At 31.2% G+C, this 16,877-nt stretch overlaps 1 protein-coding gene and 1 long non-coding RNA gene across 2 annotated transcripts in view; one reads left to right on the forward strand and one right to left on the reverse strand.

Annotated features, from left to right (window-relative positions):
* LOC145297633 (retinal guanylyl cyclase 1-like) overlaps positions 1-16,877 on the forward strand; it is a 1,014,990-nt gene that overhangs the window by 487,150 nt on the left and 510,963 nt on the right. The window contains exon 4 of the mRNA XM_080143738.1: positions 4,915-5,011. Within this exon, the coding sequence (XP_079999864.1) occupies positions 4,915-5,011 (97 nt within the window). The remainder of the gene's footprint in view (positions 1-4,914; positions 5,012-16,877) is intronic.
* LOC145297635 (uncharacterized) overlaps positions 1-16,877 on the reverse strand; it is an 86,827-nt gene that overhangs the window by 4,494 nt on the left and 65,456 nt on the right. Inside the window, exon 2 of the long non-coding RNA XR_013870291.1 lies at positions 3,720-3,819. This is a non-coding gene — a long non-coding RNA (uncharacterized LOC145297635). The remainder of the gene's footprint in view (positions 1-3,719; positions 3,820-16,877) is intronic.

Consider the following 16,877-nt stretch of genomic DNA (forward strand, 5'->3'; position numbering starts at 1 on the left):
AACTATCGTTAGATGGATAAAAAGTAGTTCAACTAACCGGTTATAACGTATAAATATGCATTAGTATATGCATACACGAACACTTAAAGTTGACTTACGTTGCTTTCGTTCCATTTTTTTTATTTGGACCCCTTTAGCAGCTATTTATACTAGTTAAAACATATAAAACAATGCTTCAGAAAAAATGCAATTATTTGACTCTCCTCGTACCGCTTTTACCCTTGAGTCTCGATGGAAATGCAGTTTGAAAAAATGAAAAAAAGACAGACACGCAGACATAGTTTGTTTTATAAATTAGATTAACATATTTATTCGTTTCATAAGTGATTTATGTTCAGATTCCATACGTGGTGTCGTTTTTTGCTTCTTCCTAAGTTTTATTCACCAAGACAAATAATTGTGGCCGTCAGATGCCTTGAGCTATGCCATCAAGCGTTGAACCAATTGAATTTACATTTTGAGAGTGCTGGCAATTGTCCTATTGTCATAACTTTGATCGGTAGAATAAAATGTTTTCGGGGCCCGTGGCGCAGTTGATAGAGACGTTGAATCTCTACGGTTCCAGATGATGATTGTCTGAAGATAGCGGTTTCAATCCTATCTAAAGCCGGCCAGAAGCTTACATGGCCAAAAACGTGGTGAAACGAAAACAACTATGGATGGCAGTGATTGCTGAGAATGCAGTTAGGAGATTCGAAGTTCCTATCCATCGCGGTTACCACCTGACGAAGGCCAGAGGAATAGTTGGCCGAAACGTCGTGAAACAACAACTAATAAAGATGAGAATGACAACGTCAGATCACAGGTCATTCTAGTAAATGATAATATATTAACAATGTTTTAATTATTATCTACATACATCTGTGTTTAATCAGTGTGAACGATGACTGTTCTTCCATCGAACAATTCGAAACCAAAAACATATGTCGTTTAAAACCACACTTCTCTACATATACTGATAAGATTAGCTGAATAGTTATGGAGAAACGGAAGATTAATTAAAGTCTATTCATATCAATTGAAGCGAGCATAATCCAGTAGGTTGTCATAAGAGTGTCCAAGAATCCATTCATACAGGAGTTTACATGAAACATACATATATATTAGAAAAAATACATGCACACACATATATAATATATACATATATATATATATATATATATATATAGTAAAACTACAAAACATAATCATATATACATACATATATATATATATATATATATATATATATATATATATATCATAATTTTGGTTTCGTTTTCGATTCAGGCTGATGAACCCACGTCATATAGATACATTTTATTTATTTTTGAAATCACAACTTTAAAATACATAAGTTCCGATAGAACATTAACTCTATGATAATATATAAGAAATATGCAAAAATTAAAATACTATATTTAAGCGTACTTTACGACTGGGCTATGTTGGGCGTCCCTGCTAACTTAGATAAATATTCTTTTGCAGTTTTAAGAAAAGAACTACAAAATATTAGATATAAACATATCTCTTTCTAACGTCATCCTTGACAAAGGGGTTTTAATCCCGAAAATTCGGATTCTGCACTAACGACGCCCTGTACACCCAAAAGGTAATAAAAAAAATATTGAAAAAATACGTGATCAATTTTTTAAAAATACTTGTGAAAGCGTACAAGCGGCTGAGTAAAAAAAAAGTGCATTGTATTACCTTAAAAAAACATATGCATAAATATGTAAGCATATCTCTCTCTCTCTATATATATATATATACATCTTCTATCATTATATGTAATCATTTTTTTTTAAATAGTCAACCATATAGGAGCCTATTCGTGACCAGACACACACATACACACACACACACATACACACACATACACTCAGCTTTATATTGTATATATATATATATATATATATATATATATATATACAATATAAAGCTGAGTGTCTGTGTGTGTATGTGTGTGTATGTGAGTGTGTGTGTGTGTCTAGTCACGAATAGGCTCCTATATGGTTGACTATTTAAAAAAAAATCTGATTACATATAATGATAGAAGATGTATCGAGAAACAGGAAATGGTATGTTTGATCTGGCAGAACAGTAGTTCATTAAAATTGTGGGGTCTGCGTTCGCGCCTGGTCCACAAAGTATGGAAATAAAAAATTTAAAAATTAAAAAAAAAAAACTTTACAAGTGCTTTTGATATAGATGTACATAAGAATACTTTGATAAGTATGTTTCAATTTAAATTGGGATGGGATAATAAAATTGTGGGGTCTGCGTTCTCGCCTGGCTCCCAAAGAATGGAAATAGGCACAAACTTTAATAAAGACTTTTCATATCTATCTGCGTAAGTATACTTTGATAATTATGTTTCAGTTTGAAGAAATATGGTATAATAAAATTATGGGGTGTTCGTTTGCACCTGACCTCCATAGAATGGAAATATGTCACAAAGTTTAACAAGGTTTTTTTAATATAGATCCACAGAATATTGTGATAAGTGTTTCAGTGTGAACAGGTATAGTATAAAAATTATGGGGTTTATCTATTTTATTTTTACTTTCCTCATATTTTGCTTTTGTTTTGATACCCCCAAATTACACCCAAATTTACAATCCTTCTTTTTCATAGCCTATCATATTTTCATAAATCAGAGTCATTTTCTGTAGACGGTTTTTGAAACCCGTCAACGATGGGTACTTTTGCTAGTATATATATATATATATATATATATATATATATATATATATATATATATATATAATGATTTACTATAATAATTATTAAATACCTACAGACACTAGTGTGTCATCCTTTTGGAAATCATCAGTGCAGGATGCCATGATTAACACCGGTCGATAGATATATACAGTTGCCACTTGGTCTCATTTCTAGAATTAACGTTGCAATTTTAATCAAAGTCATTAAATGATTACGTTTCTAGACAAATGTCTAAGATTTCATGTTAAGGTTTAAGAGGTTATAAGAAAGAATTGAATTTAATTAATTAGTATCTACTTTCATGTAATTAGAAAGTACTTAAATATTCATATGGAAGATTATGACTATATTATACCATTACAAAATATATGAAATACTCCAAAGAAAGTGTAAGTTTCTGAATGTAAAATGATGTGTAATATTTTAGTTAGATAAAGATTTCAAAATAAATCGGTTGTCTCTGAATTTTTATCAAGATTACTAAAGTTTACACGAACCCAGTTTGACAAAAACTCAATTTAAACAAATGTATCCTATATTACTTTTCCCATATAACTGCTGATATATCTGTTTCAATCGTCATGATGATAAGTCAATTAGTTTTAGAGTTTACTACAGTCAGGCCTGGTTAGACAAAGAAAATTAAGAATATACACTTTGTTTTAGGTATATACTAGCAGGCTTCGTAGCATTGCCGCGTTGTAAAATACGCATAAATATTATATTTTAATTCATGCTGAAACTCAGGCATATATATGCAAGTATTAGTGTTGTTTTAAACGGTCCACTTTTTGAAAATAAATTTTTAAAAATGCTCAAGCTGAGATCGAAACCGAAATCTAAACACAGTGAGTCAAATACGACAACCATTAGACCAGCTTGACACATCTTCAAAATGTGTTTTATAAACTTACCGATGTTTAACATAATAAATACGTAATGTGAACGATTCTCGCATGCACATTCGTGAAACTGTTGAAAACAGATTTAAAAAAGTATGAACGTCCACGTACCAGTTTTTCAACTTTGACTCCTATGGAGGTCAGGTCCGGACAGAAAACCGATTTAAAAGTTTTCCACATGTCTGAATATCCTATATACCATATTTCAAGTCTGTAAATAAAAAATTCGTTGAGTATATAGGTTGAGATTTGTCCTTACGCACACACATTCTAAATTATATATATATATATATATATATATATATATCTACATATATATATATATATATACATATATATATACAAAATGAGAGTGAAATAAGAATTATATTTATAAACAAATAGCAATAATCATTTTTATACTCAGGGAATCTAGTGTCTCGGGCTTACGTAATGATCAGCGTAGGAAGTGATACTTAATGCTGTTTTGGAAAGTCGAACCCAGTCATAAAGCCACCCTTGACTTCGTAAGCTAGCATCTTTCCATCTAAGCCATCGGCAATTAAGAAATCAATAAGAGAAAGTTAAATGACTATAAATGTCGTTATAGCGGACATTATAAAAAAATCAGAAAGAGTACTGAACAATCAGAAGTCAGGATGTTGCATTTGCTGTCTTTTATAATCCCCTAAAAACGGCTGAATTATAGTTTATAAATGGGGTTTATAACTATAATATTTAAAAAAAAAAGGTTAATAGTTATTTTATACCTATAAACACTAGTGTTTCATGCTTACACTATTGCTTTTTATGTGTATGAAGTGATAATTTCCGCGTATCGGAATTTCGAACTCAGTCACAAAGCTATCCTTGACTTTGTAAGCAAGCATCTTTCTTCCAGGCCACCAGCAAATAAAATATCAATGAAAGAAAATTACCTATCTATTAATGTCGTACCCCTCTCTCTCCCTCTCCCTCTCTCTCTATTTATCTCTCTCTCTCTCTCTCTATATATATATATATATATATATATATATATATATATATATATATATATATATATATGTGTGTGTATGTATATATATACGTTCAATCCTTGGCTTGGGAGAGATGCTAGTCTAGCGGCACTGATGAGTTGTGATACAACGAAACAGGACTGTATGTCGATGACTACAAATATATATATATATATATATATATATATAAGAGAGAGATACATAGATGCATATATATATATAAGAGAGAGAGAGAGAGAGAGAGATACATAGATGTGTGTTATTATTTTTTATTTCATACTTTTCTATGGATTTATTTTCTTCTTTTCCAGACGTTATGTTTTAAAGAAAGAAGTTGAGAGAGGACCCAACAAAGTTCTGCTAAACAATGATGATCTGACCTTTGTGCACCGAAAGAAGAATTCAAAGGTAACGTGCCTCATTTATATCAAGAATCGAATCTACTTTATACTGCGATCTTTTCTATCGCTTTCTTGCTTTTCATCATAGCGAGCTCATTATGCCACAAGATAAACCAACATTGTACATTAGACGAGACTTTATCGTTAACATCTTCAACATGATTGTGGAGGAGATTTAGTAGACTTTAACTGAACTCAACTTATGACCAGCGTAGCCATACTTCAAATCTACTTGGCGTCGCGGTAAGACATTGTACTGAAAAGGAAAAGAAAACAATTTAAGCTTGCATTTATATTGTCATTATATTTTCAGTAAATTTTCTGGTTTGTTTATTTCACTAATTCGACGTCAGCTATTCCCTTTTAGGTTAGTCATGATATAAAAATTTGAGGTTATCCGTACTAGTCACACTGTCTGACACCAACATCCAGTTAAATATTTCAAAGAACTTAATTCTTCTTCCACCAAATCAATAAAAACCAATGCTAACTCTCAGCAATTTTTAATTACGTAATATCCTTAACATTCTAGTCCATATTTTCTTCCGTGACAGGCAGATATGGAGCAAATGAATATGACATCTATGTAAGTATAATACTGTTCAATATTATAAAATAAATTCAACATAATAAACTATATATCTATAAAAGTGAGAATGTGTATGAGAGGACACTTCTCAACCTATATACTTAAAAAAATATTGATCTAACGAAGTGAAATTTGGGTTATGCAGACAACTTTTTAATCGGTTTTCATTCGGAAAAAAACAGGGTGCTTAACGGTCCAAATTAAAAAAAAAATGTGTACGTGGGAATCATTGGATTTTTAGCTTTTTGTCAATAGTTTCATGATATTTTGAAAAGCCTTTTAAATATCGTGGCAAGCTGGTCTAATGGTTCGAGTTCCTGAATCACTGTCTTTAGAATTTGGTTTTCGTCTCAACTCGAGTATAGTTTTTTAATCACAAGATCTTAACTGTTTAGAAAAGAACTCGCATATGTCTCATATTCTTTTCGTTCGACATAAATATATTTTTATAGCAATCTTAAAGTGATATTTAAAGTAAAGTAATGCAATTTTTATACGTGTGTGCATTCTTACTTATATATATATATATATATATATATATATATATATATATGTGTATATATATATATATGTATATATATATATACATGCGTATGTGTGTGTGTTTTTTGTAGCTGTGTTTATGTCAAAATTATTCATATATTGCTTAGAAACCTTACGCTTATGTACATATGTTTCGCTATTTATACCATGCTCGCATGGTTTGGTAATGCATCATACGCTCATCTAAAATGGTGCATAATTTGCTAAAATGCCGTCATATAACTACAATTTGCAATTCCACACAATTTTCAATTATTTTCCTCCTTTTTTTTTTGTTAGCGTAACCAAATAAGAACTTCGGTTAGTTTACAGAGGGCGCATTTCCTTCGTACCTAGATATAAGAAAAGTAAGGATAGAGGGAAAGTGATAAATATAGGGTGAGAATACAAAATGTGTAAAAAGCAAAAAAAAAAATTATAAAGAAAGAATGTGAGGAAATGTATTAATTGCAAACGGGCTTTGTGGCGTTTCCATTCATATATATATATATATATATATATATATATATATATATATATATATATATATATATATATATATATATAAATATACTGTAAATTAAAAAAAACGAAAAGCTTTCGCGCAAATACGCCATTCTGATTTCTAGTCGTTGAGTACTCACTCTCTCTCTAACTATGATTGCCCGTCGACACAATAGTCATAGTTACTTAATATCCCACGATTATTGTGTTAATTACTGGTGGCTCAGACTAAAAATGCTAGCCTACTATATCAAGATGGTGTTGTAACTGAGTTTTAACCACAAGATCTAAAATAATTATCACTTCCTACATTGATTATTGCGTAAAACACGACATCTTCTTTGTTATTGCTATTTTGTTATTTTTACTATTTATCAATCACCATTTATATCTACTTTTAAATATTATATATATATATGATATAAATATATATGATATATATATAATAGTAATAATATATATCTATGTATGTGCGTGAGAAATTTTATTAAATATCCTGATGAGTGTTAGATGTATGATGACTGTTAGAGAAAAACGTAACATATATATATATATATATCTATATATATATATATATATATATATATATATATATATATATATATATATGGATAACAACATTCATTAAAAAGACATAATTATTATGAGCCATGAATCGAGAAATTTTAAAGAGATTAAAGTGAGATTCAAACTTAGCCACGCTGAAAATTCTATTTAAGTAGATAAAATACTGTTTGTTTACTATTACTCCTGTTTATAAAAAAAAATATTACAAAAAATTCCTTTCGCATTTAAAGTAGAGGTGTAACGATGATCTTGCGCAGAAAACTTTAAATTCGAAAGATATTCGATTTACTTATTCTAATTGTTCGACCAATGGTTCAGTTTCGTATATTATACTAGTCTGTTTAAAGGAAGACGAAAATTTATGTCTGTCAATAACTTAATGTAAAATATATATCTGCTTATATGTACATCTATTAAATCATTTAATACATCTATTAAATCGTCTCATACAGTATATATCTATTTTTGGTATGTCATCTATTTTTCCTCCAGAAAAATTAGAAAAAAAGAATTCATGCTATTAAAATAACAAGCATGTCTTAGCTGTGTCCACCGCTCCTTTCTCCACAAGATAAGATGCCTATTATTTACAAACTATTGCTTTTATGTACTGTTTAGTTGGAGCCATTCTACTACTTATAACCTCTTTCTTTATTGTTAGTATTATATTTTATATTTACATTGCTCATACGTATCATTTACTCGTATATATATATATATATATATATATATATATTAATATGTATATATATATTAATATATATATACATATATATAGTTAATTATGAAAATAACTATGGCAGTTAAGCTACACAGAATATTCCGCGTTTAATCCTAGTAAGAATTCGCGAGGCGTATGCGAGAGTTGTGGTTATCGCGCATTTTTATACAAAAACATGGTACTGAATTTGTTAGCTAGCCAATCAGCTTCTTAGTTGTAACCACGCCCTTCCTAATCAGCCAATGCTCGGGTACTTATAGGACAAATGTACAGTTAAATGTGATTAAATGAAATATGTCAACCATGGTTAATTCATTACCCCATACAGCAGTAGCCGTATAGCGCTATGGTTGCCTGTCTAGCCGCACTGATGAGCTGTGAAACAGCGAAACAGTACTGTATATTAATGACTATGTGGAATATATATTTTATAATATATACCAATCCTTATGTAGGAAGCTCAGTGTAATTACAGAGCAATATAGTGAATAAATGACAAACGACTATATTCTAAAGTTCATGATGTTGACCATCTTATAATTTATTCCTTTAATTCAGTTGACATTATCTGTAAAGAATTGTAAATGTCAACAAATTTAAAGGAATAAATTGGCAAGATATACGTAGGAGAGACGCAGCGAAACCTTACTAAAATATTATATGAACACAAAAGAGACATAAAAAATAACAATACACTTAATGCTCTTTTCGGTCACATAATGGAAAATGACCATCATTTCGATTTCGAAAATGCGACCCTCCTAAAGCATATACATAGTAGGTCAACACGCCGTCCGCTGGAATCTGCTCTTATCTCTAACTACCAACACTATCCAACAGAGAAAAGGATTTTTTAACATTTGTTTCCACTTAAAATAATATTGCACTAAAATAATCTAGACACTGGTTAATAAATATATATTTGTTCTTTTCTTTTGTATATTTGTATAATAGTTTTATTTGCATATAGTCCCCCAGTATATATAAAACTAAAAACATCGACCCTCTCGTCAGTGACCACACCTCTTGTAAAAGCCCGCATAATTCGGGCGAAACGTCGAGCCTCCGGTCTTCTACTTCCTTTTCACATCATAACATCGGATTGTATCCATTTTATTTTGAAATGCATATATATATATATATATATATATATATATATATATATATATATAAAAACTAATAGGTGTATTAGTAATAATGTGACATTTTTTATATTACGGAAGTGGTCGTTTTATGAAAGGAGTACCGATAGCAGATAAGTATATACCATTAAATACGACACTTGTTGAACGATATAAAACTTGCGACACTAATGCTTGCTTTGTATTTATTTTGCATGATTTTGACTTTTAGAATTTTTTATTACATATATATGTCCGCGTGTATTAGCTATAAAGGCTGCATAAAAAAATATTGTGATGAAAGCGAAGGTCAAGGTTAATAGCTGAAAAAAAAATCAGCTCTTGATCGGCTTTAGAGGAAATCAGTGCAAAACTGTAAGACATGATTTTTAAAAAAGTTAGGACATCATTTTAAAAGGAAATCGTATTTTTCAGGAGAAATATCTTACATCTCAAATTGAATTTATATGTGATAAATGGGGAAGAGTGTATCGCAGTAATGCTGTTTTTAGAAGTCACCCCGAAAGGCTATAAAAGCGTCGATTATTATTATTATTTATTTATTTATTTTTAATAATTTCGTCCGTGGAAATATGAAGAAAAAGTAGAACTTTGTTCGATATCTTAAACATCATGTGCGAGTTAAGTAGAACTATGTAAAGTCTCCACTTGCAAGATAGCTTCATGTTTGTCATATTTGTATGTGATATGTTTAAACAGTTTAATGGCACATTTACTCTAGAGAAGTTTATCGATCCTTTCTCTCTCTCTCTCTCTCTCTCTCTCTCTCTATATATATATATATATATATATATATATATATATATATATATATATATATATATAGGAAATTTATTACTCTAATCCGGTTTTTTCACCACTGGTATATATATATATATATATATATATATATATATATATATATATATATATATATATATATATATATATGGGGGTTGTTATTGGCGTTTTTTAGCGGTCTTAGCTACTTCCAAACGCTGTTATTTTTATTTTTCTTCCCGCTACCTTAGCGATTTTTTTAAGAACCATAAGCTTTTCTTGTTATTCATATATATATATATATATATATATATATATATATATATATATATATATATATATATATATATATATATATATATATATATGGGAGGTATTTATTGATTTATTTTTATTATTAATTATTATTACGCGCATAAAGTAATTATATATATACTAGCAGTTCAGACTGGCTTTGCTCGGGCCCTATGTACAGTTCAAAACGTTATGTGCATATATATATATATATATATATACACACACATATATATATATATATATATATATATATATATATATATATATATATTAAAAAGTTTGACTCATGTCCGGTAACGAAATCTGACTGTGGAATGGGCCTACTTCGTTTCGACAAGGGACGCAATCATCCAACCCAAGCCGATGTCTCACAAGTAGGAATTTTCAACTCGCTAGGACGATTGCATCCAACAATGCTAACCCAGCGAGCAGTTAGTAATAGAGTTTTTCAGAATGTGAGAGATTATGCCAAACAACGTCGTAGTCCACAAGAGACATGACGAAGTAAGTCCCTTTCACAGTCGGATTTCGCCGCGCTTTGCTTGATCTGTTTGTTTGTATCAATAATAGAGAAATCTTCTTGAAAAAGTCGATAAATGAAACCATATCGATCCAAGGTTTTATTTAAACAATATCTGGTCCCATGGCGTAATGTAAGCAAATAATAAGGTAATTGTAGCTTTTCTTCAAAATTTCAGATTTTTAATCATGTCCAAACGCATTTAATTTCCTTTTGATTGATTGATTGTTGCTATTTCTTCTGGTGAGTTAAGGGCAAAATAGATTAATTAATTGATATAATAATTAAGTAAATAATTTTGTGCTACGAAGGAGATACTGTTAAGAATTGTATATGTCAAGTTAATTAATAGAATAAATAGTAACATTGTCAACATGATGAAATTTGGAATATACGTTTTCGTCATTGATCCATTTTATGCTCTATAATTACATTGAGCTTCTAAAATAAGGTTTGGTATATATAAAAAGGAAATATAAGTGAATAAAGAATATTTCCACGAATATATATATATATATGTGTGTGTGTGTGTGTGTGTGTGTGTGTATATATATATATATATATATATACATTCAGCTCACGTCTCAACGAGACAACTATGCAAATAGAAGGATTGAGTTTATTTTGTTTATTCTTTCTCTTCAACTTTAAAAGGCAGAGTTTTCCGAAAGTATTTCCACTTAGAGACGAAACAGCAAATAAGAGTCAGTACGTAAAACAAACAGAAAAAAAAACATTGTCTTGATTGCTATTTTAAAACGAATTGTATGCTTTGTAATGCTTCTGTTTTTCATCATAAGTATTTCTTGCTTATATTTGCCATAGCTGAATCGAAGACATTACAGCTAAAAATAAATGCAAACAAGTATCGTCTACTTTCTTCAGTTATTGATTTTGTTTTTTGTTTGTCTTTTGTGTTTTTTTTTTGTATTAGAAAACAATTTTTTATCTAAATGACCGACGATTCTGTTTACTTATTCTTTGACCGACCCAAACTACCCAAGTTGTGCTTTTACTCTAGATGTAAGAAAAGACTCTCTGGTATTTTGCTTAGGATCCATTATACTACACTTCATATTTTCTGTCATTCGTCAATAAGCAGAAACCTCTTTTAAACTTAACTAATATTTATTTTTGTTCTAATTCAGATTGTCTGTTTTGGAAAGCTAAATTTTCCTCACATTAAAACCGAACTTGTGCTCAACTCTGCCCTCCTAAGCGAGGCAGGTTAATAAAAAACATTCGATACTTTATTTTAAATTTATAATAAATATTATTGTTGGAATTAGACCCGGCTTCCTCAAACTTAATCAATAGATATAGACCTTATAAACTCGATGCTATAAGTTAAGGGGCGTCGCGGTTTCATACTATCATAAACTCGTTAATATTCATTATAACTCAGGTTTCGTAAAGACTCGTGTAGTTACTTAACGTTCCTCATTTGTTGGTTGATAAGCACACACTCGTCTGAATTTAATTTTCTGTTCCCGTCTTGCCAATATTTTATAAAACACGCGTCTACCTACAGCCACAATCACCCATTTTCCCCACCCTTGTCTGTTCCCTAATCTAAACACAAATTCCATGAACAAAGCTTATGTCGTAGAACTATTAGCGGTGAAATTCTTTTTCAGTAGTGTGCTTCTCGGCTGACTACGATATGGTCGTCTTCAAGTCTAATGTAAACAAGTTCATGTTGGGCCGGCCCCTTAAGTAATCAAATTATACTCAATCACATTACTTACGATTACTGCGCTGTTGTCCCAATAACCGCAGAACACTCATTAATAATTATACTCGAGTGTCCTTCGGGCCTTCGGAAGGTGGTGACACAGTTGTAAAAAAAAGGAACAAAATAACGTTTTGGGTTTTTTTAAAGATTTTATTTGAAGAGAAGACAAAAGACAGAAAACAAATGCATGTCTTCAAGAAGAAGGGTGGGCATGAGTGAGATGAAAGAGAGAGGTTTAGAAACAATGAACTGAAGGGAGAGGTACCATTTACTGAGAGGCCGAGTTTTTATGACCTATGTCCACCGTTCTCGCACTCCCCATTGCCCGGCTGACAGAGGCCATCACGTCCTATGCCTGTACGCTGTCAACAGGGCAAACCAGATTAAAACATCTCTACAAAGGAAATGATGTGATTTTCTTGACGTCCGCTTTTAGTTTCCCTTTTCCTTTTAGGGCTCCCTCTCTTCGGTTCATCTCAACATCTTACAGATGTTTCATGTGTAGTTTCTGACTTTTAGTCTGACATACAGAATAACGAACTTCCTTCTGGTAGGCAATCATCATTGAGAAACATCCAATACAAATGCGATTTACCACTTATTCAAATGATGCACGGCGAATTGGGTGATTTTATCTATTTTTTTTATTCTCTAGTCGACACAATAATGAGGTAAAAAATAATTTCTAATAAATATCTGAGTTTTATTTTATTTCTATATTTGCTGATTATTATTTCTCTTCGTTTCTTTTTGCTCGTCCCATTTCATTCCACCTTCTAGGAATTTATATATATATATATATATATATATATATATATATATATATATATATATATATATATAGAGAGAGAGAGAGAGAGATAGATAGATAGATAGATAGATAGATAGATAGATAGATAGATCATGTCTAAAAAATCACGGAAGGGTTTTGAACGATAATAGATTCTTTATTTTTGATGATATTTTTTCTGTAATTTTAACACAATCTGCCTAAAACATCAGGATTTTTTAAAATGCAAAATTTAAATAATCTTTATTTATAAAATATGTCTTTTAAATATTGCTCGTTTTCAACCTCGCATATTTGTACCCTTTCCAAATGATTATACATAACAGATTGCAGAATCTCTGGATCGGGAATTGACTCCCTATTTTGTTCCCGATGTTTTTCTTCAATTCTTGCAGCCTTTGGGGTTTGTTAATACAGGCTTTTTCTTTAAGATCTTCCCACCAGAAACAATCGGGGATAGTCAAGTCTGGGGATCATTTGACATTGCCATAGTGAGAGATAATTCGCGAAGATGAAAATGGCCAACATTTAAAAGACATTGTTTTTCATAAAAAATATTGAGCGAGAATGAAAGGGAAAACCTAAAATAGAAATGGTTATCAACACTCCGTCCCTATTTCAGCGTATATCATCAGGATTGAGTTAAAAAATGCTGAGTGAAGAGGGAAGGAACTTTGTGTTTCTTCTTACTCTGGAAAAAAAAATTACAAATGTGCGTTTGAGGGTTGGGTTATTCTATGTATAAATACATTCAGACGTCATACATATACATATATACATGCATATTTACTGTACTGTTAAATGATTTTTGTTTTTGTAGTTTAATGTACTTTTTTTTTATATTTGTATGTCAGTTGAGAATACTTGATTAATTTTATTCAAATTATATAATGAGAAACGTTTAAGGATATATAGAAAAGCAAACCAGGCTCTACCTTCATATTTTGCTCTTTGTTTTTTGCATTTTCCACAATGGGGCTAAATTGTAGAATCATGTTCTCGCTTGATGGTGTTTGTTTTTAAAATGAGTGCTGATTCTAAAAGTCTCCGATCAGCTGTACCCAGAACGAATTTGATGGTTGTCATGGTCAGCACTGTAAGAAATAGGTGCGTTAAGGGAGTTAGGGTTCTTTATGTCTCTTCTATGTCCACTGAGACTTATTTCCAATATACTTTGTTTTTCACCTATATATGTCTGGTAGCAGTTATTACAGGGAAGCGAGTATAGGCAATCGTTGCATGTTAAGGTTTTAGAATAGTGTTTTTAACGTTTCGTTTATCGTTAATGAAGTTGTTTGTATCGTGTGTCTACCAAGTCTTCTGGGGGTTGCAAATTGTTTTGTTTTTAGTACGGTTATTACAAGAAAATATTCTTTTTATTATTTTGATTCTCAAGTATACATCAAGTTAATATCTTATATGTTTTTAGATAGAGTGATGTGGTTTTCAATCGATTAACTGTCTCTTACTGTGTCGGATATATACACGAGGGTCAAAACAATGATAAGAATATTATCTTGTCATAGGTCTAGTTATTAGTATGGGATGGTATGAAGAGATATTTATTTAGTAGAGACATGTCAGGTGTGTCATGTTTCTGTTTGTATATGTTGGAATATATTTTTGTGGCCTCTTTCTTTGCATAAGAAATAAGTCGGATATTGTAATGCCTTTCGTGCGTTAGTGATATGTAGAACTTCATCATCAAGGTATTTGTGGACTACATATCCTGGAGGCACGTAAGTAAAAGCCGATCACCATGCCAGTCTTTATTCTGTCACTGTTGTGCGAGTAGTAGTGTAAGTAATCGTTATTATGTGTAGTTTTCCAGTGTACTTTAAACAATTGATCGTTTTCTGATTTTATGATAAGTACAGCTAGAAAAATTAGGTTATATATATATATATATATATATATATATATATATATATATATATATACTTCATTTACTCACATAAAATTAATATACGAAAGTATAAACTTATACGTAAACTTTAAGTATTTACTTCAAAAGTGCTCAATACGTAGGTGGAGCTAGTTAGTAAGTTATAAAATATATATGGCAATTAAGCTACGATGAATATTCCGCGTTTCATCCATTCTAGGACTCTCCAGGCTTATGCGCATAAGCCTGAAGAGTCCTAGAGTGGATGACACCCGGAATATTCAGTGTAGCTTAATCGCCATATATATTTTATAATTTACTATATATATATATATATATATATATATATATATATATATATATATATATATATATATATATATATACATATATATATATATATAGGGTTTTATGCTTTTTGAACTTTTGTATTCAGCAGGCAGCGATGATCCCGGGATCGAATGCTGACCTCATGTTTCCTGTCCATCAGTTCCAAACAAGAAGTTCAAAACAAAACGAACCTCCTCAATACTTAATGTCCGTGTATCCACCGCCAAGCGACCGGAAGGCTGAATATCTTTTGTGACAGTGTAGCGTGAATCCCTCACATATTTTTTTTTTTAAGTGAAGAACAAAAATATAACATCCAACATCATTCGAGAATCCATATCTAATAACATCAGCTTCCAGATGACTAAATATAACACAGGGTCGTGTAAAGTTATCCAGCTTTTATTTGTAGCAGATAAGACGTTCGGTACCCTTGAGCACGCTAGGTTTGGATAGCTCAAATACGATCGGTGAAGAATATGAAAAACGATCTCATAATCATTTACATTTTTTTTGCACGGCCTCTCATCTTCAGAGGCGTTTCTTTATTTGAAAATGTATTTAACATACTTCTAAAGATATATATATATATAAGCTGATATATAACATCTACCTGTGTAAGAGCAAAATAGTCATAAGAGAAAACTATTGCAACATTTGGAGATTACTGATCAGATAACTATTTCCTGCATTGACAAAATCGACTTGAAAATTAAGTAGACGATGCCCTTTTTCCTCCCCCTATTACAACTTTAGTACAGTTGCTAGTCTTTCTTTACTCCCTCTATTTTCATCTTAATCGATTGACTGCGGTTCACTCTATGGTGCGTTATAAAATATTTCACAACAAAAATTTGTCTTTTCTAAAAAAAATTTTTTTAACCAGATTGGTTATTCGCATTATTTGGATTCATCAGACTACTGTTCTTATATTGAGTGTGATTTCGGTCGCTGTAACTTCCGACCTTCTTCAGGAATATCTTATCGAACGCAGGAATGTTTCTATCGGACTCGGGAATTTGGACGGGATTTCGAGCGGAACTCTTTATTTACATCACAGGGGGAGCGTGCTTTTGTTTCGTCAGCCAGGACTGGATAGAGGTCTTAAGTAATTCGCAATTGTATTTTCGGTCGCCCACACTGAGGATTGAACCTTCAACCTTCAGGCGAATATCACTTTTTACAATTAAATTACTTGGGACCTCTATCCAGTCATGGCTGATGGAACAAGAGCACGCTACCCCTGTGAAGTAAATAAAGTGTCCCGCTCGAAATTCCATCCAAATTCCTTTGTTCGACAGAAACATTCCCGAGTTCGACAAGATAGAACTGAAGAAGGTCGGAGTTTACATCGACCGAAACGTTGCGAAAGTCACACTCAAGATAAGAACAGTAATCCGATGAATCCCAATAATACGGAAAACCCGTCTACGTACAATCTTTGTCGATAGGTTCCCTTTCTCTTAATCTCTCTGTTTGTCTCATTTTTCCTTTGCCCCTCTTCTCTCTCTC

The sequence above is a fragment of the Euprymna scolopes genome, chromosome 18 (assembly GCF_053919585.1).
Source record: "Euprymna scolopes isolate OS-2025 chromosome 18, ASM5391958v1, whole genome shotgun sequence".
In the NCBI taxonomy this organism is placed as follows: Eukaryota; Metazoa; Mollusca; class Cephalopoda; order Sepiida; family Sepiolidae; genus Euprymna; species Euprymna scolopes.